At 42.6% G+C, this 24,100-nt stretch overlaps 2 protein-coding genes across 2 annotated transcripts in view; both read left to right on the forward strand.

The window, feature by feature from the left end:
* The first annotated feature begins 434 nt into the window (after positions 1-434).
* Positions 435-13,502, forward strand: grb7 (growth factor receptor bound protein 7). The gene is made up of 15 exons (XM_071899180.2): positions 435-579; positions 3,482-3,656; positions 4,686-4,812; positions 8,053-8,209; positions 8,303-8,424; positions 9,399-9,473; positions 9,934-10,071; positions 10,328-10,438; positions 11,219-11,317; positions 11,567-11,650; positions 11,773-11,883; positions 12,260-12,317; positions 12,432-12,519; positions 12,756-12,849; positions 13,003-13,502. Exons 2-15 carry the CDS (start codon positions 3,490-3,492, stop codon positions 13,147-13,149), a joined length of 1,578 nt encoding a protein of 525 aa, XP_071755281.1. The 5' UTR covers positions 435-579; positions 3,482-3,489; the 3' UTR covers positions 13,150-13,502.
* Positions 13,503-21,117: 7,615 nt separating this feature from the next.
* The window catches only part of srcin1b (SRC kinase signaling inhibitor 1b), a 67,904-nt gene continuing 64,921 nt past the window's right edge, over positions 21,118-24,100 (forward strand). Inside the window, exon 1 of the mRNA XM_071899185.2 lies at positions 21,118-21,184. The gene's annotated coding sequence lies outside the window, so the exon portion shown is untranslated. The remainder of the gene's footprint in view (positions 21,185-24,100) is intronic.

A 24,100-nucleotide genomic window follows, 5' to 3' on the forward strand; every position in this document is an offset into this window, starting at 1 on the left:
TTAGGTCGTGACTTTTAAGGTATTTGTTTTTATCTCCTATCGCTATAATATTCCTATAGGGATTTAAAGATTTTCTGTTTGTATAGCGACCATGTAAAATGAATAGCCTATTATAGATCTTTTTCGTAAGTGTAGGCCTACTAACTAAACAGCAACGTTATTAATAGACCTATAGTAATATTTGTCCCAATATCTGTTTCCAGTGTTTGACTGCCTGAAAATCCTCATTAATTCTCTAGGCTACACTTTTAGTCCAGCATGTACAGGGGCAATAATGCGATTTATCACTCCATTAGGCCTGAGAATTGCATTGTAGTCTCAAACTCCCCAGTGGCAGTGGGAGATGGGCTGCCTTACCTTCCTGCTTCCTGCACACCTGACAGGCCCCTCCCTCCCTGCAGGGGGACAGCAGAGTTCCGCGGATGTTCCCGACACCAATAATGTTGTTGGGACTTGGCGGTGCGGCGTCCCGTTTCATGAGCCAGACTTAAGAAATCACACAACACAGCTAACTATCTCACTGGGATAAACACGATGCCTGACAGCTGATACTCACCGCGCGACGAGACAAATACCCTGGTAGGTAGGTTTCTTTTAGTTTTCGGCACGCGCTGCTGCGTGCAGATGCAAACAAACTCTCGAGTTCAAACAACAGGTGCAGGCTGGGTTTAAGCGTACACAGCAAACAGCAAACAGCAGGTGAATATAGAGAGGGGGGAATGAGTAGGTGGATGTGTATGGCGAAGTTACCTGGCCATTCACTTGGTGTCAACCTAAATTAAGGTTTATTCAGGTAGGTCGGGTACCCTTTTTACACCAATGTACCGGCCATGTCAAAACCCGGGTTCAGTGGCTACGGGGCAGGCATTTTCTTCAGTTTCAGTATGAAGTGTCTTGGCACAATGTCAACAACTGTGTCTGAACCATGCATACCTGCTTAGATTTCAAGCTCTAGAATAGGCTTTTAGGTTATAGGGAGTCAGGAGTTAGTACAGCATGTCCTCTTCACATAATTAGAATTACACTTGCCAAAAGAATCACAGTAATCTAATATTTCTTAGCAGAGGCCACTGTAGGATGGTCCTGTGAAATAGTATTCCTTTGTACCACCACACTGTCATTTTGGAAGGCAAACAACAGACAGGGTTTGTGTTAATCACTCAGTAGGTGTTAGTAGGCGAATAATAAGTGTTTGCCCAAACGAAAAATCACCATAATATTATGTCTGGTACTCAATAGTGAGTTTACAGGGACTTTATTGGACGTTGTAGCATTTTATTCTTATGCTGTAATATATTACTGTAATATATCTTTGGGGACTCATTGTTTTGAACAAAAAAGAGGAAAATGTATTGTGTCATGTATTTTGTTATGTATTTGTCTTTAGTGTCATGTATTGTGTATGTATGGTTATATATGTTGTGCGTATGATGGAAAATGAAAAAATAAAAAAGGGACTCATAGTTTTACATAGGGTTACACTTTTTCCTTAGCGATCAGATGACAACCAGCCAACGATCAGTGTTTATGGCAGTACACCATACTGGTTGAAAATGCAGAAGGGTTGCAAAAAGGTCAGGTGAATTTTGTGAATACTGAGTCTGGGACATTATACTTTTCATTGTGTTGTTGGCTCCCCGCTTGGGGAAACAGGTTGTAGGTAGGGTTAGGCGTCCTATTGTATTCAAGCCTACTGATATTGATGTCATGACACCCTTTTGCTCCTGAACACACACACACAAATCTTTCAAATAGGATCCTCACCTCACCTGATAGATGGAGACAGGTTTTAAACCACTAGCGCACACTGGGTCTTTGTGTTTGCTGTTCTCCGTCCGCTGCTGTTTGCTGTGGAGAAAAAAGGGCAATTACTCAAACTCTCTGCCAGCCCGGCCCCCCTGCCTCCCTGCCCCCCTGCCCCATCAAAGCACTTAGTCCCTCTCCAAACTGCAGGCTGCCAGCGGTTCTCCTCATTACATGCTGCATGTTCTGCATTGCAACAGTAAGACGACAAACCCTGTCATGTGGATATTTTGTCAGACAGAACAGAGTTTAATCTAGAGATGGTTATGTTTCAGCTGAACCATAACCTGCAAGTAGTAAAATTAACACAAAATCAACTTAAACCTCCTATTTTCGAGTCAGGCATTTGCTTTTTGGTGAATTGGAGCAATTTCCCCAGTAACTGGGTATTATAAATAAAAGAAACTCAGCAAGAGTGGAGTCTTAGCACTCTGCCACCTATATTTTCCATATAATGGGGTGAGGGGGGGGTGGGAGGTCTTAGGATTTTGAAGACTTTGAAGGAGACGTCACTTGGTGCTCAAAAACACAATCCATCGAAATTATGAGTTTCTTCAGTTTAGATTTTTAATACATTTAAATTTAAAACATAAAGTCTCTTTCCTATTACTTAATATTGTATTCACCCTTTAGTGTTTTTAAGGATTGTCCTGAGTTGAAACCATAGTGAAATGGGTTAGGGTTAGGGTTTATCTCTTGTTTTAAAGATTATAATGTGCAGTTGCTTGTTTGACAGTTGATAAATCTAAGCAGCCTAACTTGACCCAAATTCCCTTTATTACTTTATTGGTTTTTCAGACAGTTGGTAGTAGAGAGACTGACTGACTGTATGTTGACACGTGGTACAAGGAAAACGGGACCTTGCATACAGTGCAAAGGGACAATAGAAGACATATTGTACAGTAGACTATGCATATCACTGTACAGATACTCATTCACCATTCAGTTTTGTAGACAGGCGTGCGTGTTTTGTGGCAGGCTGTAAACCTCATTCCAGACAGGTGTTTGAACCTGAACTGTGGCAAATATGCTGTGGTAAATATGCTTTATATGCAAATGCCACAGACATAGTAGGTGTTGGGACATTTGTCATGCAGCGTGTGGAAATTCTGGTTCATATGTTTATTTGGCACTGGGCTATATAATACTATTTTGCAGCTAAAGCGTGACTCACCTTTGAGCTGTATTTCTTGTAGCACTGTATGGAATTTTTTTTTTTTAACATAAAAATGTAACTAAAAAATTCCCCATTACTAAAGTTGGATGCAAAGAAATAAAGGCAAAGTGACTTTTTTTTGCCTTTCACACACACAGAAGGACGTTAAATCTGGATGAAATTGAGGAAAATGGATTAAGGCTAAATTATTCATTGAAAGTAATCGATCCAACATTAAAAGTTTAGTACTTGGAATTGGTATCAGCAGTGAAAAGATTGTATATGTTCATCTCTACTGTATGCAAATGTCTGTATGCAGACACATCCATTCACATTTTACTGGAGAAATGCACAAAGGTAGACATTTATCAAAAAATATCATTGTATTCGACCACAAAAGGTGACACTTTTACATTTTTTTTGTCACCTTCCAGTTATGTGACAGCCTCTAACCACCAGGCCCCCCTTCTGCCACAGTATTCGGTTGAGAATCCCACCTATGACTCCCTCATTCCCCCTTAGGTGCTGTGATGGAGGTGGCAGGCCCGTGGACAGAGGTGTTTGGGGGCTCGGACAGACAGGAGCCGTCCGGAGGAGAGGAGGCGTTGCTGGGGAGCTCCTCTCTCACCCTGGCCCCGCTGGTCACTGACTCTCCCTCTGTACGGCGCTCCCAGCCCATCCTCATCACTGCAAACAGGTATGTGCTGCACGTGTACACAAACACACACACACACACACTGAAACCATTACTCATGCTGAGCGGGAGCTGATTGGGTTGCTACATATATGGTACACACACATACTGGACATGACTCAGTAGGCTTTGACAAGTAGGCGGTGGATATTGACTCAAGTCAGTGAGTCACCTTCAGGCCATGAGCCACGTCATCTGATGTTTTGACAAGCGGCTAGTTTCTTCAAAACAAAGACATTATTATTCAAGATACGCCAAGCCCTAAATACACAAAACACTGGTCAGGAGTAATAAAAAGAGGTTTGTAGAGCGGGCTGGGAGTACACACGTTGTCCGGGTCACTGTGTTAACTGCTGAACACCAACTGTGGGGGAAAACAGTGGAGAGATGTTTTTCTTTCACTTCCTTGTTTCATTACGTTGCCTTGGTACTTCTGTTTCCTCTGCCCTAAATTAATAAAACAGTTGAAAAGAAAGAAAGCAACGTTTACTTGGTAAGCCTTTGATTACAGCTCCCTTATTTCCATATTAATGGTGTAAATGGTGAAAAAAACAACAAAAAAAAACATGGTCAAGTCATTATCAAGAGAATACGGGCATGGGTTGTCTCTTTAATTATTCATGGCTTATTTTTCTGAAGATATTACAGAATCCAATATTCATTCAAGGTCAAGTGAATCATAAGCCTGTTGGTAGCAGCAGAAACATCTGTGTTGCTTTTGTACTGCCTGTTTGCATTGTAATTACCAAAAAGGAATCTAATCGAAACTGCTACTATTTTTTTCCCAATGCAGACCTGTTCTACTATGGTTTGCAGGATACAGGCGTGTGAATGCCAAAAACAGATATAGCTTAATGCCACGTTATTATAAAAAATATAGTTTTTTGAAAAGACAATCTTAGTCCGTTTGAGAAATTAATAATCACTGTAATAATAATAATAATGCTAATTGTAGAATGTCTTCAGTTATTTTGGCTGGTTCTGACCTTACCTGACCCTGTATTCATTTATCCATTTCAATAACTTTTCCAGGTTTAAAGGCGTGGAGTCCCTGTCTTCCTCTGTCCCCTCCATACCCAATCCCTTTCCAGAGCTGTGCAGCCCCTCGCAGTCTCCAGTGCTCATTAGTTCACTCCCTCCACCGTCAAGTGACAAACATGTAAGTTCAAAGCCTTGTTTGGAAGCCTGTCCCCTCCGATTCTATTGCATCTGAAAAGGTTTTTAGACCCAGCTGCTAAGTGTCTGGCTGAGTTCTCAGGTCTGCTGTATTTTCTATAACTATCAGGTTCATCCTTGAGTTTCTTTGGTCTGACCTTCACTGTCCAGTCTGAAATCACCACACCATTTTGATTCCCTTTCCTTTTCACTATCCCATTTTCAATTTTGAATTAAAAGCCTAACTAATCAGCAAATTTTAGCCATTGAAGTCCCAGTCCGACGTTACCCACATGATTTGCCCACCCAATTACTTCTGAAAGACAACTGACAACAACTGAGGGGGCTGGATCCACAATTAAGACTTCTTCTGTACTGATAGCGCTTTCCCAGATATTTCAAAATTTTGTCAAGTAACCTCAGCAACATCAGCAGATGAATTCTTTAACTTGTTTGCTGATAGTGAGAGTAAAACATAGCTGGTTATGGTTCCTGTGATTGACAGAAAGGCCTAAGAGCATATTGTTAATTATTATGACGTGATCTGAGTTGTGTTTCCATGCCTGTTCTGGCATATTTTAATTCACAAATGCTGCCAGAGAAAGCTTGTCTGTAATTAATGTTGGGAAACAATCTGTCACTGTGCCACACTAGCCCCAGGGCGTTATATATATTTACTGGAACTGTACATATACACACGCACATACAAACACACACATTAGTGATGCTTGGGTCTTTTGTGCAGACCCACAGCTGATTGTATTTTTTTCTTTTTATTTTCCACTGCACCTGCCCAGCTGTAATGGGACGAAGGAGCTGGAGTGGGGATGTGGAGAGATGGTGGGAGTGAGAGAGAGAAAAAAAACACAACTTTTTAGTCACTTTATGCTGACTGTTTTGTCTGTCGGTCTTAAGTATTAATGGTATAACCACATGCTGTGAAGAGACAAATGAAAATGCTGTTATTTTAGGCCATTTTGCATATTTTGGCAGGTGATTTCAACTCTGTGCCACACGTCAAATTAAATAAGATCTGAGCTTTCCAAAGCATTCCAAACTAGAGAACACAGAATCCAGGTACTAAAATGGTGAAAGTATCTAGATTTATGATGTGGGATATAAAACTGAAGAATTCAACCTTTTAGTTCTGTGAAAGGGCAGAAGTGACGGGCAGAAGCCGTCTCCAGTTCAGTCCAATAGACAACTGAAATCATGTGATCAGGCACCTAACACCCTGATAAAGAGCACATAGTTTAAACTCGGTATTTCCTCATGGAAACAATCGTTTCCTCAGTTGACACTGTATTTCCTTTTCTAGTATGTGTAGCTTTGTGTGTGTTGATACACAGTAAAACACATCTCAGACTTTACCTGCTCTATGCCTTTTTGCAAGGTTTGCATTTCTAGGTCAGCAATTGCCTCAGGCATTGTGTACTGTAAAATCGGTTTAGCACTTTTTTAACACTCCATAAGATCAACACCTTTTCAGATCGTTAGAGTATTCTGAGGTGAATGTGTGAAATGATGCGATGTTTAAGGTTATACATTTTTCATAATATTTGATTGTAATCTCCATTGTTGATGTGCATTGCTTTGGGTCCTAAGCACAGGAATTGTATATTTTTTGAGTAAAGAGAGACATATTTTCACCCACCTCCCCAGCTGTTTAATAAAACCATTCAGCAGTCAAAGTGGACTGGCCGGATATTGAACTGAGAGGTTTCCACTGAAAGAATGTTCCGGCGCCGTCCCCCACGAGGCTCTCTACTTGATACTTAGCCATTATTTGCCCTGACTGTCGCCGGGTCTCACCCAACCAGTCAGGACTCGTTGATTGACAGCCGCAGTTTTCAGGTTGGGCAGGTTTGTTTTCCTTGGGTCGAGATTTGCTGCTGGAGCCAGACACTGTGTCAGACGGCATGCTCTGCACAAACGTCATGACCCTGGAATAACCTGCACCTGGTTCACCTCAGTGGCGTCGGGCACGCCGACACTCGGCATGCCTGGCTGCCTCTCCCATCGCACCTATTCCCCGACAGACAGGGAGGAGAGAGCGAGGATGCAGAAAGGCAGGAGAAGAAGATATACATTTTTCAGATTATTTTTTTGCGGTGAAGAGATACAGAAAAGATGGGAGACAGATGGAATGACTTGCAGCAAAGGTTATGAAACCTGTGTTGTAAGCACACGTTTATTTTACCTCAAGCTAGAATAGGGAGAAATATGTCTTTTGAGAGAGAAGGTTAACAGACAGTGGGACACGATTGAGAAAAACACAGGTCAGGCCCCAGTGCCAGTCTAAAATTAGGAACGAATTGAAGAGCCCTCCCTCCCAGTGTCAAGGCTTATTAAATAAGTGATGGCTCTGTCTGTCATTGCAGTGCCACTGACAGGTTCTTGGCCTCACATCTTGGCTTCTTGTCACGAGTGTAGCTATGCTGAAACAGTGCCAATACCAGCTGTTTTCCGTCACTGTAAAATGTGTTGTACACTGAAACCTAGTGTGCCAGCCACAGATGTACTGGAGGGTAAACCCACCTACACTTAGTTTACTCGCCTTTTTAGGCTGATATCAACCTTACATTCATATCACACATATCATAGTAATCAAACTGATGTACATCATATGAGGATAGGGTTGTTGAAGGAGTAAAGAAGCACAAATGAATGATTTTATGAAAATATACTTGATTTTTGTTTTATGTCGGTGGTTGGATTACGAACTAACCTTTTTATTTCCCGTTGGGGTTAGGGTTAGGGTTATATCGCTATTTAATGATGGCAGCTCTTTCTAATGTACTTGTTTTCAATTACGACAGTGTGTGCCTTTTGGGCGGGGTTAAGGATTTGTTTTGCCTATTTGTGTGACTGTTTTACCACTTATTTTTAATACAACTTGCCTATTTTATTAATCGTTACATGTGTATTATGTGCATGCCATAAAGTTTCTGTCACTTTTTTACCTACCCTATCACCTTGATTTGGTGCACTCAACTCCATTTAATTTACTGTCTGGAGCTGGGCACCAACACTTTTCAGTTCTTCATAGCATGTTTGAATTGATCAAGGGCGTATCTGTCTTGGCCAAGAGAGATTTGTGGTCTTTCAACGTCTCAGGCAGGGACTGTGAGCTTCATGTGCATATGGGCGGGCGGTTAGTCGCTTGTCAACTATTCACTTTCGGTCGACATTCCACAAATAAAAGATGTAACGACTCGCTTTTAATTGTACCATCCCCCACCAGTTGATCAAGGTGTGTGGAGAGGACAGCCACAGCAGGTCCATGTGGGTTTCTGCAGCAGCCACAGCCAGGGAGGTGTGCCACATGCTGGTCCAGACGGCACACTGCAGCGACCAGGAGAACTGGGCTCTCATCGAGCTCCACCCCACCCTGGGCCTGGGTAAGACCCCACCACGAGATATAAACGGAAATTTAAAATGAGCACCAACTGCCAAATTGGAACCGCTGTCTGACTATTCTCCTGTCTCCTCAGAGAGATGTCTGGAGGACCACGAGGTAGTGCTGGAGGTTCAGGCAACCTGGTCCGTCAAGGGAGACACCAAGCTCCTGTTCCGCAAAAACTACGCCAAGTACGAGTTCTTCAGAAAACCCGTGGTAAGCGGACCCACACACACAGAGCCTACAGTCTTTTTAAATCCTCAACTTATTGTCAACCTGTAATAATCCACACCCTAAATATCCATCTCTTCCACTTACATCACAAAACACCTCGTGTAGCACCGAGTCAGAGTTTCACAATCGCCGTAAGCGTGTGACAGCAGACCAGAGGTGGCTGCAGTTCACGCTGATAAGGTGTGATGTCACAGCAGTTAGTGACGCCTGTTGATTGACAGGTAGTGTGCCGGTGCAGACACACAGACTTCATGCTTCAGATATTTCCCAATGCGCAGGATCTTATCTCTCCCTTGTGCTGTTTAAAAAGTGAATTTATCATCCCACCCCTATACTTATCTACCTCCCTAGACCTACACTTACACACACAGGACTTCACTACATTACACCGCATATACAATTAGGCTCACACTTGCTGCATAACATCTCACCTTTGAGAAGAGTATTAGCAGAAACATCTGGGGGGAGGCCTCATCACAATCACATAGTGTACATTTACACATACGTATGTTCTGTGTAGATTGATGGGTGGAGTTTGGCACTAACACTGCAAGTGGTTATGGAGAGCACTTTCGATAAAAACACATTCACATGCTTATGCAGACACTCTCTGTCTCTCTCTGTCTCTCTCTCTCTTTCTCTTTCTCTCAGTAATGTTGGAAAGCAGACTCAATTTCAGGAACACATTTGGCTTTATTTGCATGAGGGTTTATTTACTCAACGATTTGTCTAAACAAAGAAACACGTCATATGTTCCCTCTAAGCCATCTTAAATAGGAGTATAATTCCTGAAAGGTATATTTGATCTTCGTAGTCAAACAGTCGCGGCCCTAAGCAGAGTGATCTGATCCGTGGGCTGATGAAGCGATAGGAGACTGACACTGCTGCTTTGTCTCGTAAATGAGCCTTTCCTCTTCGGAGGCCTTAATTGGCAGCTGTCTCCTTCCCTTTCCCAGCTCTTCTTCCCAGAGTGCATGATCTCCGACAGCGCTGATGTCACCAAGGGGATGACGTCATCAGAGCTCATTCAGGTAAGCCAATAGAAGACAAAGGCTGTAAATGCAAACACAAACACAAACACAAAGGCTGCAAATGCAAATGATTTTTTTCATGACCTCAGTGCATTTCCATTGATATTTCACCCATGTATAACAATATTGATAAACTAAAGAAGTGATTAATAAACTGAGATGTAAAAACATTTGAGATTCATGACTTATAGCGATATGAAGCTAAAAACTACACTTAGTTCCATTATACATCAGATTCTTGCTGTCAGATGAAAAAAATATATATCTTTAAAAGGTTTTATTTTCTGGGATTAAGAAGTTATACAATGGGCTTCAAATGTGTTTCATGGGTTACTAAACATATAAAAGATTGGGTCATCTTTTGGTCCAAGCATTCCCATTAAAAAGTCCCATAATTGGATTCGGGAAGTTTTTGGCTGATAACAGTGACATTATTAGTGAGTTGTATCTGCCCCAGCAGAACCTGCTCAGGTCTGGGACGTGTCCGGAGATCCAGGGCTTCCTGCATGTGAGGGAGCCCAGCCGCAAGGCGTGGAAGAGGGTCTACTTCTTCCTCCGACGCTCTGGCCTCTACTGCTCCACCAAGGGCTCCTCCAAGGTCAGCAGGTCAAGTGTAACTGTGTAGCCCTCAATCACAGTTACAGTCACAGAGGGCTTCACAGCGCTCACATTATGAAACATTAAAGGAAAGCAAAGAGCAAGGAAGTGTGTGCAAACAGAACAGCTAGAGTTTAAATCAATGACTGACTCGCCTTTTTATAACATGCACATCCGGTCCTGAAAATGTTGTGAATGCATGATATGTAATTGCATTTGATGAGCAAATCTGATTTTCATGCATGTGTGCGGACTAGGAGCCTCGCCACCTGCAGTACGTGGCTGATCTGGAGGACCTGAACGTCTACACTGTGGCCAACAGTCGTAAGCTGTACGGAGCCCTCGCCGACTTCACCTTCTGCATCAAGGTAACCACTTCCTCGGGGCTCTCGCCACAACCAAGACAGGATTATGCAGAAAAAATGTCCTCAAACCAGATGGAACAATGTGTTGGGAACAGTTTTACCCTGGGGATTTGAGAACTGTTTGACTGGGGTTTGTGTGTCTGTGTGTGCCGTTGGCCTGTGTCCAAGTCAAAGCAAAAATCCCCCCTTTAGCATTCATATTATTCTTGTGATTGTGGACTGTTGAGTCAATATTTGTGTTCATTGTAATACTTCTGTTTTCCAGTAGCAGAATCCAGGGAACTAATACTCTCATTTTGTGAGGTTGTCAAGAAATGAATCCATGTCCTGCACCATAGACAATGATTTGGGAACTCATAGCATTTCAATAACTTGGGGTAAAATACATGAATACCGGTAATACACACTGATAATTTGTTATTGCACAGTAGATTCATATCATAGTAGTGCTAACAGTTCAGAACCAGAGTATTTACTTGTATACCTGAAATATCCTCCTGGGTATTGTCACAGTGTCCACAAAATTGGTCTTCCATATACTGCCAACAGAGCAGTTTTAGGAGAAACTTGTTCATGTTCTTAAATCTGACTAAAATGTGCAAGATAATGACATTTTGTGTACATTTAAAGTTGTGTTACTGGACTTGCTGTTTAAACGTTTAAAACTGAAAAGGAGGGGCAAGTTGGTAATATATTCACTTTGTATTCTGTTTGTATTCACTGAACTCTGTGTGTGTGTGTGTGTGTGTGTGTGTGTGTGTGTGTGTGTGTGTGTGTGTGTAGCCTTCCAGAAACCATGTCCGTGCTCAGGACCTGAAGCTCCTGTGTGCTGAGAATGAACAGACACGCACCTGTTGGACGTCCGCATTCAGGCTGTTCAAGGTTTTACAACAATAAAATCCCAACAATAAAATAATCCCCCTCTTTCATTCTAATGCACTATAAATCCATTTTGGAAGCATATTGTAACCTGATGTTTACTAATGTTTACTGGCAAATACAGCTGATTACATTCTCTAAACTGTTTCTGTAAAGGATATCTCATTTATCCTCTTGGTCAGTAGACAAAGTAAAATCAGTAAATCATTTAATTCCCTTCTTCCATGTGTGTGTGTGTGTGTGTGTGGTCAGTATGGGAAGCAGCTTCAGTGTAACTACCAGTTATCCAAGTTGGCTCCGCGATGCCTGGAGGGAACCAAGCACACAGATGGCAAAGTGAGCTCATCAGAGGATGCAACGTAGAGGAGTCTGAGCAATAATTAGAGTAGTGTCATCTTACATTCATGCTGTTATGCCTTTTTTTTCAACTGAGCGTGTGTGTGTGTGCGTGTGTGCAGACAGAGTCTAGCCTGGTGGCCATGGACTTCTCAGGGAAGGCTGGAGGGCGGGTCATCCAGAACCCCAGGGAGGCCCAGAGCGCTGAGAGGGAGGAGGGACTAGCCTGGAGGGTGAGCAGGGAGGGAGGGAGGGACGGATGGATGGATGGAGTGAGACGGAGGGAAAGAGGAAGGTCAGGCTTACATGGTGAGCCGGGAGGGAGAGGGGGGAGGGACAGGCTGTGAGGTTGAGATGGAGAGAGATGGAGGGAGGGAGGGAGGAGGGATAGAGGCGGCGAGGGTGAGGCCTTCAGCTTGGAGAGAGGCAAAATTGGTGGAAGGCAAAATGATAGAGGAATCTGTGAGAAAGAGAGAGACAGGATGGGTTTGACTGAGATGGGAGGGAGGATAGATAAACAGAGGGAGGGCAGGAGGTAAGGGGGATGTAAAATGTCTCAAATTGTGACCTTTTCTGTTGTTTTTGCCTCTCTCCTCTTTGCTGGCACAGAGGAGAGAAGCCCTGAGGTGCAGTCTGCCCAACCTGAACTCTGGAGCACGACCCTCCTGTAAGTCCACTCAAGACCAGACAGATATTACATCACCTGTGTTTAGGCTGTTTAGGCTCATCCCCTCTGTGTGTGTGTGTGTGTGTGTGTGTGTGTGCACATGCGTGTATCCAGCCATCCACAGGACCCAGCTGTGGTTTCATGGTGGCGTTTCCAGGAAGGAAGCCCAGAGACTGATAGAGGAACAGGGGCTGGTAGACGGGTGAGTGGAGGAACTACGGCGAGGATCCGTGGCTTTTCAAATCTCTTTCAAAGTCTAGTTCATTATTCATTATGCAATGATAAAACATTGGCCGATGCATTATTCATGCTCCCATGTACAGATGTATCTTGAGTGAATAATATCTGTAGTGTTTTTTCTGTGTACATGACATTTACTCTAGGTTGGTGCGTGTGTGTCTGTGTGTGTGTGTGTGTGTGTGGGGGGGGGGGGTTTAGGATGTTCCTCATTCGTGAGAGCCAGCAGCATGCTCAGTGCTTCGTCCTCTCGCTGTGTTACAAGCTGAAAACCAAACATTACCTGGTAATCCCTGTGAGTTCCCATCATTCTGTCAAAGATGATCAGTGTTTATACTCATACAGTAGTTGTACTGTACAACTAGTTCTGTGTTTTATCACTTCAAAAGGCAGAACTCTTGCTTTATGGTATATCCTCACTGTAAATAAGGTTCTCTTCCCTTTGCAGTGTGAGGAGGGAGGCAGGAAGTACTTCACCATGGACGACGGCTTGACTCTCTTCATAGACCTTCTGCAACTGGTGGAGTTCCACCAAATCAACAAGGGCATCCTGCCGGTCTGCCTCAAGCACCCTTGCATCTGTGTAGCACTCTAACCCCTTAACGGTCCACATTCCCTCTGTATGACCCCAGCATCATCCTCTGCACTCAAGATAGCCCCTCTGACCTCTGACCTTTAGTTCCATGGTCCCTTCAGTGTCTCCTTTACTTAGGGTTAGACACAGATGCATCCGTTTGCGTGGATTTGCGTACTATTTTCCACATTTTAGAATAATAGTAAAGACATCAAAACTATGAAATAACATAAATGGAATTATGCAGTGACCAAAAAAGTGTTAAACAAATCAAAACGATATTATATTTTAGATTCTTTAAAGTAGCCACCCTTTGCCTTGATGGAAAGGCAATGGCTTTGGAAAGAAATTCATACATAGGCATCAACTTCACTATTTATATTTGTTTAAGAGACAAATTTCAAGCATTTAAGCATAAGCCTGTAGATCAAAGTGGCTTTAAGAAAATGAAACAGTACATTCAATCAGGTGTGTCCAAACTTTTGACTGGTAGTGTAGATTAAGATGGGTTTTTTTTTCATTGGAGATCTTCATGGGGAAAATGTTCTTAGTTTTGGAGTCTTCATCTGTGTCCATGCAACAGGCTCATGTTCACGTTATTTGTCACCCTTGGGCTTCACAGCAACGTCGCATCTAATCGCACAACTGGATTCTCCGACCACCCAATGCAGTTCAGAGGTGCAGTCCATGTGATAATGGTGTGGATTCTCTTGGATTTCACGTGCTTCCAGTCTGAGATGAGCACCCATGGGAACCCTGGGCCAGGAAAATCTATAGAACATATAGGACCAGACATGAGTATATTGTCTGTATAGTCTGAATCCTGCAGCCCCTCCAACCAGTAGCTTTTTTAAATTATATTTGACTAATGTGCAGTTCCAGACATAGCTGGGTTTTTATGTTTTAATTGGCGAGTTGCATTCCCTACGGAGACAGCTTAATTAGCCATTTCGGACAGACTTTTAGCACTTTGGGGATCAGAGGACTGTTATGTGCTGTTTGATTCAGTTACATACAACCATACGAGCTTCAGGATCTCCATGGTGATGAGGACATCAGCAGAAGAGCTGTGGCAAGCATGAACTGACTGTGGCTTCACCAGGTTTCAGTGAGGAACTTACAATTGTGACCACCAGAGGACAGCCTGCAGTCACCAGATAGTGGAGTCAAAGCTAACAATAGCTTGAGCATTGAGGAATTAATAGGGGCATGGTTTTTCAGCTGTGAGGAATGCATGTATTTGATATTGATATTTAAGAGAATTATTTTGATATTTAAGGATATTGTGATGAATCCAACAGCTGCAACAGTGTGATAAATGCATCTAACTGTTGCACCCTCATGAAAGTGCCCCAGGTTGCAATCATGTAGCATGTAAGAATAGAGTTGTGCTGATTTTTATAATGTTTTCTGCATTCAGTCCTTATTTGTGCCTTATAAACAATGCCACAAGATAGTTTAATTAGAACAAACTGTAATTAATACAACTGTAAGCAATCTTTCATTGCTATATTTGCACAATGATGGTGATGGGAAGCTATATTTTCTTACATATTAAGAGCTTAAAATTGCAGCATTATGGTGTTTAAACAACCATACAACTATACATAAACGGACGTAAACAACTGTTGGGGTCTATATGAAAATATATTGTTGTAGAGGGTCTTGTTGTAGCATCTATTCTTTTATCTTGAATATTTTGCACTTGCTGTTAGCTGTTTTTTTTGTTTTTTTTAAGATCAGGTGCTAAAATGTCAGCATATACATTGTCATAATTCATTCAGTGTACAAGGCCAGTTTACTTTTTGCCACATTTCTTTCTTTTATTGAATAGGATCAGAATTGCTAGTTTTATATAAATGTTTTCAGATCCAACTGTTTTTTTTTAAGTTGAATAAATAATTTCACACTAAACATAGATTGTTCTTAAGATTCAAATCGCTCTGTTATGTATGTAGTAATAGAAAAAAGAAGGTAAAAAAGGTTGTAGAATGGTTTTGGTAAATCTACACGCACATGTATTCAAACTGTGCTATGGAAACATTCAGTGTACGGTAAGGGCCTAGCCCAGGAAGGAATTGCAGCACTGTCTGAAATTATAATAAAGCCTTTATCAGTCCAAAATTAGACTAACAGGGGGGGGGAAAATAACCCAGACTGAATGCTGAGAAAACCAGTGGTGGAACAACATGAAAGGCTGCCTCAAGGTTATTGTGGAGTTCCTGGCAGTCTGCACCCCTGCGATGCAGCAGAGATCACAGATCCTCTGCTGGATCGCTCTGAGCTTTGCACTGTGGCTTCACAAGCTAAAGAGCTGATTTCTCTAGTGACCTACTCTGTGTCTGTGGGTGTGCGCATCTGCGTGTGTCCGTGTGTCTGTGTGTGTGTGTGTGTGCGGTTAAATACCAGTGTGCTCTGGTAACCCTTCGTTTCCACTGCAGCCCTCCATGGAGGGGTTGCCATGGTAACAAATTTTCCCCCGTCGGCCTAGATGGGCAGGTAAATTAAGGGGTAAAAAAAAAAAAAAGACAGGGAATGGATGGGTCAGATAGGCTTCAAAGAGGAGAACTCAGAAATGTGCAGCACAATTAGAAGTATGAGCTCTGATTTAATTTCTTCGGGTGCAGGAGCGGAAAATATGAGCTATCCAAATTTGACCTTCCTCTGTTCAAAGTGATATAAATTCAATAGTTCTTTAAAAAGCACAGAATATGTTTCTTTTTTCTTGGGAGAGAAAAAAATGATGGGGGTGCGCTCCAGCTTTTAACATTCTGTGAAAGAGTCAAATATTTAACAATATATATATAATTGTCTGAATATATTCAATTCATCATACACCCATTTGCTTCACCTTTAAAACAGCTGCACTAAGGAAGGTAATGGAGGTTAAGCCCACTTAAACTCTCTTCAGCCACCTTTTTATTTGAGGAATACACTTGAGGAAAGCAAAAAACATATGTATGGGAGGCTGAAAAAGGCTGGAAATAATCACAATGCAAAAAATGAGAAAGAATCCAGGTATAAAGTTGCAAACAATACACTTTACTCACTTTTTTAAGCTGACACACACTCATAGATGTAGTAAATAGCATTATCGTTATATGAGGATGTGCTCTTTTGAGGGGAAAGACATAAATCAATGCCTTTCTGAAAATACAGTTGATTTGTGCTTATATTGGTGGTTGTTTGCTTTACAGTAATCGCTGACTGGAGGTCACAGTTTACCCATCTTTTAATTTACCACTGCACTACTGGCCACACTGGAATACAACGTGCGGCCTTGCCATTGGAGTGGTTTGTGTTTGCAGCATCTTCACCACAGCCATACTGGAACATTGTGTGTTGATACTGTAACTATAACAATTGATTTAGCCTACTTATGAAGTTTTGTTTGCACCAAACACTTCACAGTCTCAGGAGCATAACTCAGCTGGGAGAATGCTGCCTTTATGGGAGGAAAACAGGACAGTTGAGAACACGAGCCCAGAGGCGCCCATACACAACAATCAGTTATCGGCAAATTGCTTTGGTAAATCACGAGTAAGGCCCATATTGTCCATTTTTCGCCCTGGGGAGCATTTTCAGCAACCCTTCTCAGACCTTAAGAGAAAAACTATAACAATCCAATAATAGTTTTTTTTTTTTAAGATATCATACAAATATCACAGCAAAACTATAACTCCTTATAGGGATATTATTGGAATATTGTAGGAGAGTTATAATGATAGCAAAGGACATAAAAATACCATAAAGCATGATAAGGTCACTGTAACTCACTATTGAGCACCACAGACACACTATATGTCCCTATAGTAAGATCCTGGTTTAAAATGCTGGAAAACGAGGATGCTGGTCACCAGTGGGAAAGCAAATGAGGAATATTGTTATGTCATTGGGTTTCACTAGAAACATGGCAGATAATTACACAGGTGTATGGCAGATAATTACACAGGTGCCTTGAGTCCTGGGAAAGAATACACAACACGTGCACAAACTATCATATATCGCAGAGAGGAGGTGCTAATTTATGGAAAAGAAATACACACAACCAGTAGGAATTCTGAATTGCTGTTTTCGAGGTGTAAATCACAGCCGTGAACTAGACAAGCAAATTTCCTGGAGAAAATATGAGGTGTGAAACATTCTTGCTTTTGCTTGACAAGTGTTTACAGTTTGATCACCACAATGTCACTATTCACTCTCTGACATTCATTTTTATATGAGAAAACATAAAGAATATCTCAAAAAATATAAGGACTATCAAAAAACATGAATACATTGGCACATCTCCTAACGGATCTGGACATTTTAACGTTGGAACCGAGTCTTTGGCTGAATGTAGAAGTAGTTCCTTTTTTGTATCGACACCTTTCCTGTGATGCTCCTGATTCACTGTGTGAGTCTGTAGATAATGCTTCTGCTGCAATGCTTTCCAAATGCAAACCGCTTGGCTGCCTCTCTGTTGACTTGTTTAATCATTATTTGAAAACTCAGATCACTCAGACTAGAACCTTAATTAAAGTAACAGACCAAAGTGTTTACCTGACCCAGTTTCAGTCTGATTATTCACATTCAGGCATTAAGATCAAAGTATCTGTATGCCTGATTGTTGTGAACATTTTACGCCACTTAATAGTAGATTCCAGACAAACACAGTGGATAATTTAAGGAAAACTTGAGCAGTGGGCGATTCTTTCATTATGTATGAAAAAAAAAATGATGCAAGAATGAGTGCACATTTTCACTTAATCAAAGAAGCACTCTTCTTTGCAGGACATGTTTTGTATCAGTTCTGCAGAATAGCTGAATTTCACTGCGGCTGTATATATATAACACAAAGTTTATAGAATGGCCTTGGCTGCATTTATTAAGATTAGTTGCATGGATGCTTGAATCGTTTTTCATGATAGGCTTGGCAGATTTATGATCTGAATTTCAATGTTATAAGGCGTCCTCAGGTCAGTCTGGCTCCACATTGATTTTCAACTGGAGATCAAGACACTTTTGATGCTGTATTGTTTACCAGAAATTAAAATGATCAAGTGTAAACATTATTGAATTATTATGAATTATATATTAATTTGTTCTCATTCTGATATGCACACTCTCTTTCTGTATCTCATCCGCTCCCAATTTCTTTCTATCTATCTATCTATCTATCTATCTATCTATCTATCTATCTATCTATCTATCTATCTAAACAATGCAGATCAATGAATAGGCAGTATATATTACATGAATTCAGAGCAGCTCTTTGCCTCTCCTCCTGTCACTCTGACCTGCTGATGTCAGTCTAACATCTCACTTCCATACCGCACAATCGGCTGGATTACACTACCAAACATTTTGCACCACGTTTTATTAGGTACATTAATGTCATCGAATTTTCTTTTAGTGCATTCATGGCCGTTTTGAAGCTAAATGACGCTATTATGATCAAGCCCAGGCAGGTATAAAATATGGTGCAGTCTAGAGAGGTGAACTGATGTCTGTCTTCCTGACATCTGGGCGTTTTCGGGAAGACCATATCAGTCTTTCTAAAGTTATCTCTCTATCTCTCTTGTCCTCTCTCTCTCTCTCTTGTCCCCCCTCTCTCTCTCTCTCTCTCTCTCCAGTAATTGCTGCTGAGGCGTGTCTCTGTGTGATGTATGTGTTACTGTATCTGTCTGCAGCGTCGCCTGCATCCAGATTCATTATTCAGCTCCCTGGCCAGACACAGCGAGAGGGGAGCTGCTCTTGCTGTCACTGGTCAGCCATGAATCCACGAATCTGTCATCATCTCTCCGTCTCTCTCTCTCTCTCTGTCTCTCTCTCTCTCTGTCTCTGTCTCTCTCTCTCCATATACATGTATGGATAGACAGATCTGCTTCCTTTATCTCTTTTTTCCTCTCTCTGTGTTTGTGTCTGTCTGCCTCTTCATCTGTTTCCCCACTGTCTGCTTCTCTCTTTCACTCTATCTCTCCGCCTGTCTGCCTGTCAACTGTAACCTTTCAGCTTCCTCTCCGTCTCTCTTCCCTCACACAGGGTTTTAACACCTATCCCCCCTTCCTATGTCTTCCTCCCTCGTCTTGCGCCACTTCGGTGGCTACACTGTGACCCCACCTAAGGTCCAGATCCAATGTTAATTAGGCTAAGACACGGGTTTACCCAATGCTAATTTAGGGAAAGGTTGGGTATCCCCTCCACTCCTCTCACACACTCCTCTCTACTCTTTTTTCCCCTAGTCTCATCCCGTCCCCTACCTGTGTAATTAATTTTCCCCTCTCTCCTCTTTCTTGCGGGTGTGATTTGTCCCTCGCAGGGCTGTGAGTTAGCGCGGTAATTACTTCACCTCCTATAGAAAGGTGCAGAGGATGTTCCCATACGAACGAGGGGCCAATGAGATTCCACGAGAGAGAAACCAAGGCTGAGCATACATCATACTGATATGTTTTTTTCTATTACCCACCTGTAGTACGAGCAGGGTGTGAGGTAACTGGGTATGAGGGGCAGGCGAGTAGCTCAAGGGCAAAGTGAACACACTCTGGCTGTAGCGTTACGACTGGAGCATCCGCACACTCAACGCCCAGCAAGCCTATCTTTAATTTATCACTATATTTTATTTACCAGCAAGTCAACTCAGTCTAGCAGCCAGTAAACATGGCTGCATGCAGACAGCAGGACGGCCACTCACAATACACAATACACAAGCATCCTGTACTGTGTTCATTTGTTTTTCTTGTCTTGGGATTCAGCGCTGAACTCACATCAGTGTGCATTAACATTAACACACATAACATAAACACACACACGAGGCTTTTCCTGAGCCATATGCAGCAGTTTGTCTTCCCTCGCTACTTCTCCGAACCTGTATGTGTGTGTGTGTGTGTGTGGTGGCGGAACGCTATCTCATCCCCTGTGTCCTTATTATCTGGTGTCATCGTGTGCATGACATACAGCGCCTCTGACCCCGAACACACACACACACACACACACACACACACACACACACACACACACACAGGCCCTCTCATTAATTCATGGCCTTCAACTCAGGATTGAATTACAGCCGGAGGATTTACTTGGACTATATCTTTTGTTACGCGCGCACACACACATACACACACACACACACACTCACCTATCAGAGATCAGCTGTGTCTGCAATGTTTCGTCAGACACACCCACATCCACAAACACACCCTCACACACACACACACACACACACACACACACACACACATTTACGCACAATGCCCTTCATGATTTCACTTTTTGCTATGCCAAACTATGCTTGCTGGTATTCATTATTCATCGGCACCATTAGTTTTGTCTGGTGTAAGTGTCAGCGAAACATCTGCGTTCACTTTTTTTTTTCTTCAGGATTCCTTTTCATCCCTCGATCAGCTCCTTCCCCTCACTGCGCTCCACTGAAATAAAGCATCAAGTTCACATACTGATATTGGATTTCTGATGCACACTGATTTCTGTTTTCCCGCAGACAAGTGTGCGCGCATGATTCAAATCCAATGCGTATGACAGACCGAAGATCAAAGGCGCGGGGAGCGGGTGCGCAGGCCCTTTAAGAGGGACGGAGTGGGGAGGGCGCCGCATCCATAAAACATGAGTTTATTCAGTGGCCATGCTAAGACATGGCTAGGAGCGCCTCTGCACTCCAGCGTGCTCTCACACCCACCACACACACACATACACACACACACACATACACACGGCATCCCCAGTCTGCCCAGTGGTTCACACGCACACACACATGCTGACACAGCCCGGGCCAGAAGACCTGAAGTGGGACATGGGCGCAGAAAGAAGACAGGGATAAAAAAGAAAAAAACAACAAAAAAAAACCCAAAACTGGAGCAACAGAAAGAGAGCAAGCAAGAAGAACCACATGCGGGGAATGAATGGGGAAGAAAGCAGAGGATCAAAGAGACAGAAGACAAAAAAGGAGAAAGTAGGCTGGCACGGTAGAGGACAGTAAACAGGTGTATCGAGGCGGAGAATGGGCAATTCCTCCTTCCCAGGCATGTCCCCTCTCTCTCCGTCCATTCTGTAGTTGCAGGTATTTCTAACTTGAGTGCCTTTCTCTGACGCGCTGGGGGTGCTGGGAAACTACCGCTGTACCGCCGCTGTTTACCTCCGCTCTCTGGGTTTCCTTCATTGTCATGCTTTCTGCTCCACTCATGCTGCTACTGTGTGTCGCCGCTTTTGCCGCATTTCTGCCTTTGCTTGCACGCTTTATATAAGATGCATTGAAGTAGAAGCTTCCTCTAAGGAAAGGGAAAAATCACTATAATAATCATATACGGACTTAAAGTGTGGCTACGGTGCTCGATAGTTTGTTTACAGTGACCTTATCGTACTTGGTGGTATTTTTTTTTAATCTCCTATAGTATTAGCCTATAGTATTCCTATAATATTAAAGTCGGGACATCTAATTTGTAAAGTAGGCTATCCTTCTAAAATCTGTCAGTTCTTTTTCATTATGGGCCAGTTTGAAATGATACTGCATTAATACTGTTACAATTAACAGTTTTAAGTAGCATACCATCTTTGAACTCTATTTGAAGTGTTTTTTAATTGTAGCCTATCTTTTACAGCTGATATTGAGAGCATGGAGTGTCTGGGGTAATGGGTGTCTGGTGAGATGCGGTGGCTGTTGCTTGCTGTCTGGCAGCTGTCCGCCTTGTTTACTGGCTGTGTGGACGGGAGACTGTTGATGTTGAGGCGCTCTGTGGCTGGCTTCTGTGGCACACTGAAAGAAGGCTATTGATGGATTTACAGAGGGTACTGTTGGAGAGAGAGAGATGGACAGAGAGATGGAAAGAGTGGTTTCAGACAGTGCTGTAGAGTTTACAGGCAGATTGTTGACCAGTGTAGTGGAATAAAAACATGCAGAGAAACTATTTGACCTCCAGTGCGTGATCATCATAAGGCACACAACCAGCTATACAGACAAAAATAATTAGTTTTTTTCCTCCCCCCCCCCCCCTAATTTTAATTACAGTGTGATACTAGTTACTATGATATATATACCATCATAAAGATTTATATTTGCCTAAGAAAAAGATAGGATAACTGTATTCTGCATTAACTGCTGAATGTAGGTGGGACGCCCGCCTCTGCATCCCTATTGCTAACATGAAATTGATCGTCTCTGTCTAGAGTGGTAGAGCCCATAATGGAGATCTTCACTTTATCTTTAATCAGTATTGATTTATATGATGCCTATGTAGGGAGTACCCCCCCCCCCCCTCACCCACCCACCCACACACACACACACACACACATGCACACACACACTAGACACACTCACATCCACCACCACTATGCGCAGATCACACAAATCTGTGCCAGAGAAAGAAATGATTCAAGCACGAGTGTCTGGAGCATGTTCAGAGATAAAACACCAGCTATCTTTTAAACGAAACGCCGCCTTCCGCCGTTCAGAATGCGGCCTGTCACATTCCGCATGCTGTCTCATTCTTAAATCGCTGAGAGGATTAAATCTGAACGGAGCCTTTGGAAACACAGACCGGAGTTGTCCTTGAACATCTCCAACTTATTTCTCTGCGACGCACGGCTGTGTGAGTCAAGTCACCTCAATGACACGCCAAAGCAACCACATGCCATCCCCCCCCCCCCACCCTCCCCAGGAGAGAGGTGGGGAAGGAGTGGTAGGTGGGTGATCAAGCGTGTGGAAATCACAAGTGACGGAGGAGCAAAAGAGAGGGAGAAGAGACAGGCTGGAGGATCTGTCAGACAGCTGTCTCAGGAAGGCAGGGAGCGGCAGCCAAACAGCAGTTTTCCCATGTCATCCTGATCAAACTTGTTGACATCTGGAAGGAGATGGAAGGATGGAGGAAGAGGGAGAAGGTGGGAGAAGGGGAGAGAGAGAGAGAGAGGGAGAGAGAGAGTGAAGGAGAGATGAAGGGGAGAGAGTGTGAGCTGCAGAATGGGGGGTGCCGACATCAGAGGGCTGATTGATGCGGTTGCCACAAAGCCACCATGGTAAAGGTGAGGTGACTCCACTGTTGACTCATGGAAGTCTGTTATCGAACGAGCTGCTTTGCACTCTAACGTTTAAGTGAGAGTCTGTTGATTTTCACATCTGATGCTGCTTCTTCTGACATCTTTTACTACAACATTTTGGAGAAATTGTGATTTCAGGGAACCCCACAGCGTTGAGACTGTAGATATACTGTATATATATATACAGAATGGAGCTTTTAACACTGTAGACCTCATCATTTTGATAGATGCCTCAGAAAGTGACGAGGCCTCCCTGACACAGTCCTTAAAGAAATTAATATGGTTAATCTTCTTCCATTCTACTAGAACCTTCTGTGTTACATGAAGGAATTTATCATCATCTGTACAAATTACCTGCCGTCGGTTTTGGGCCCCGTCCTTTTACTCTCGATACATTCTCCCATTTGGCCATGTCATTCAAAACACAGTTTAGTAATTTCCTTCCACACCCAGACACATTTGCCTCATAAAACAGTGAGCAGAACAGCTTAGCTGGCTTCAAAGTATGCCTCCTAGGTAATAAAAACTGCACAGCTAATTTTCTTGAATTTAACTCATTACTGAATTAATTATGGCAGAACCATGGAATAAATGTCTTTGTTTTTATTGACTCAGCCGGCCCAAATAAGGGGGAAAAAGAGATTTTTGAATTTTATTTTTTAGCTGTTCCCTTACAGCAACGTGCAACAATCGATTGTGCTGTGTTTTACCTCTATTTTACAGCTACAACGCCAAATTTCCTTGTGAAATTCACTGAATTGAACATATGTCTGGACAATCTGTTAGTTGTAACTTAAAATTGAACCCTAAAAAGACATCTAAGAAACATAGAGATTTATAATACCCATCAATAGAGGAAGGTTAAAATCCTGCTTTTTATGAGCAAAACCTCTGCAGCTTGTCCTTTCAGTCTTAAGTGGTCACACTGCATACAAACAAATCATGT

Source organism: Centroberyx gerrardi, chromosome 20, assembly GCF_048128805.1.
Source record: "Centroberyx gerrardi isolate f3 chromosome 20, fCenGer3.hap1.cur.20231027, whole genome shotgun sequence".
In the NCBI taxonomy this organism is placed as follows: Eukaryota; Metazoa; Chordata; class Actinopteri; order Beryciformes; family Berycidae; genus Centroberyx; species Centroberyx gerrardi.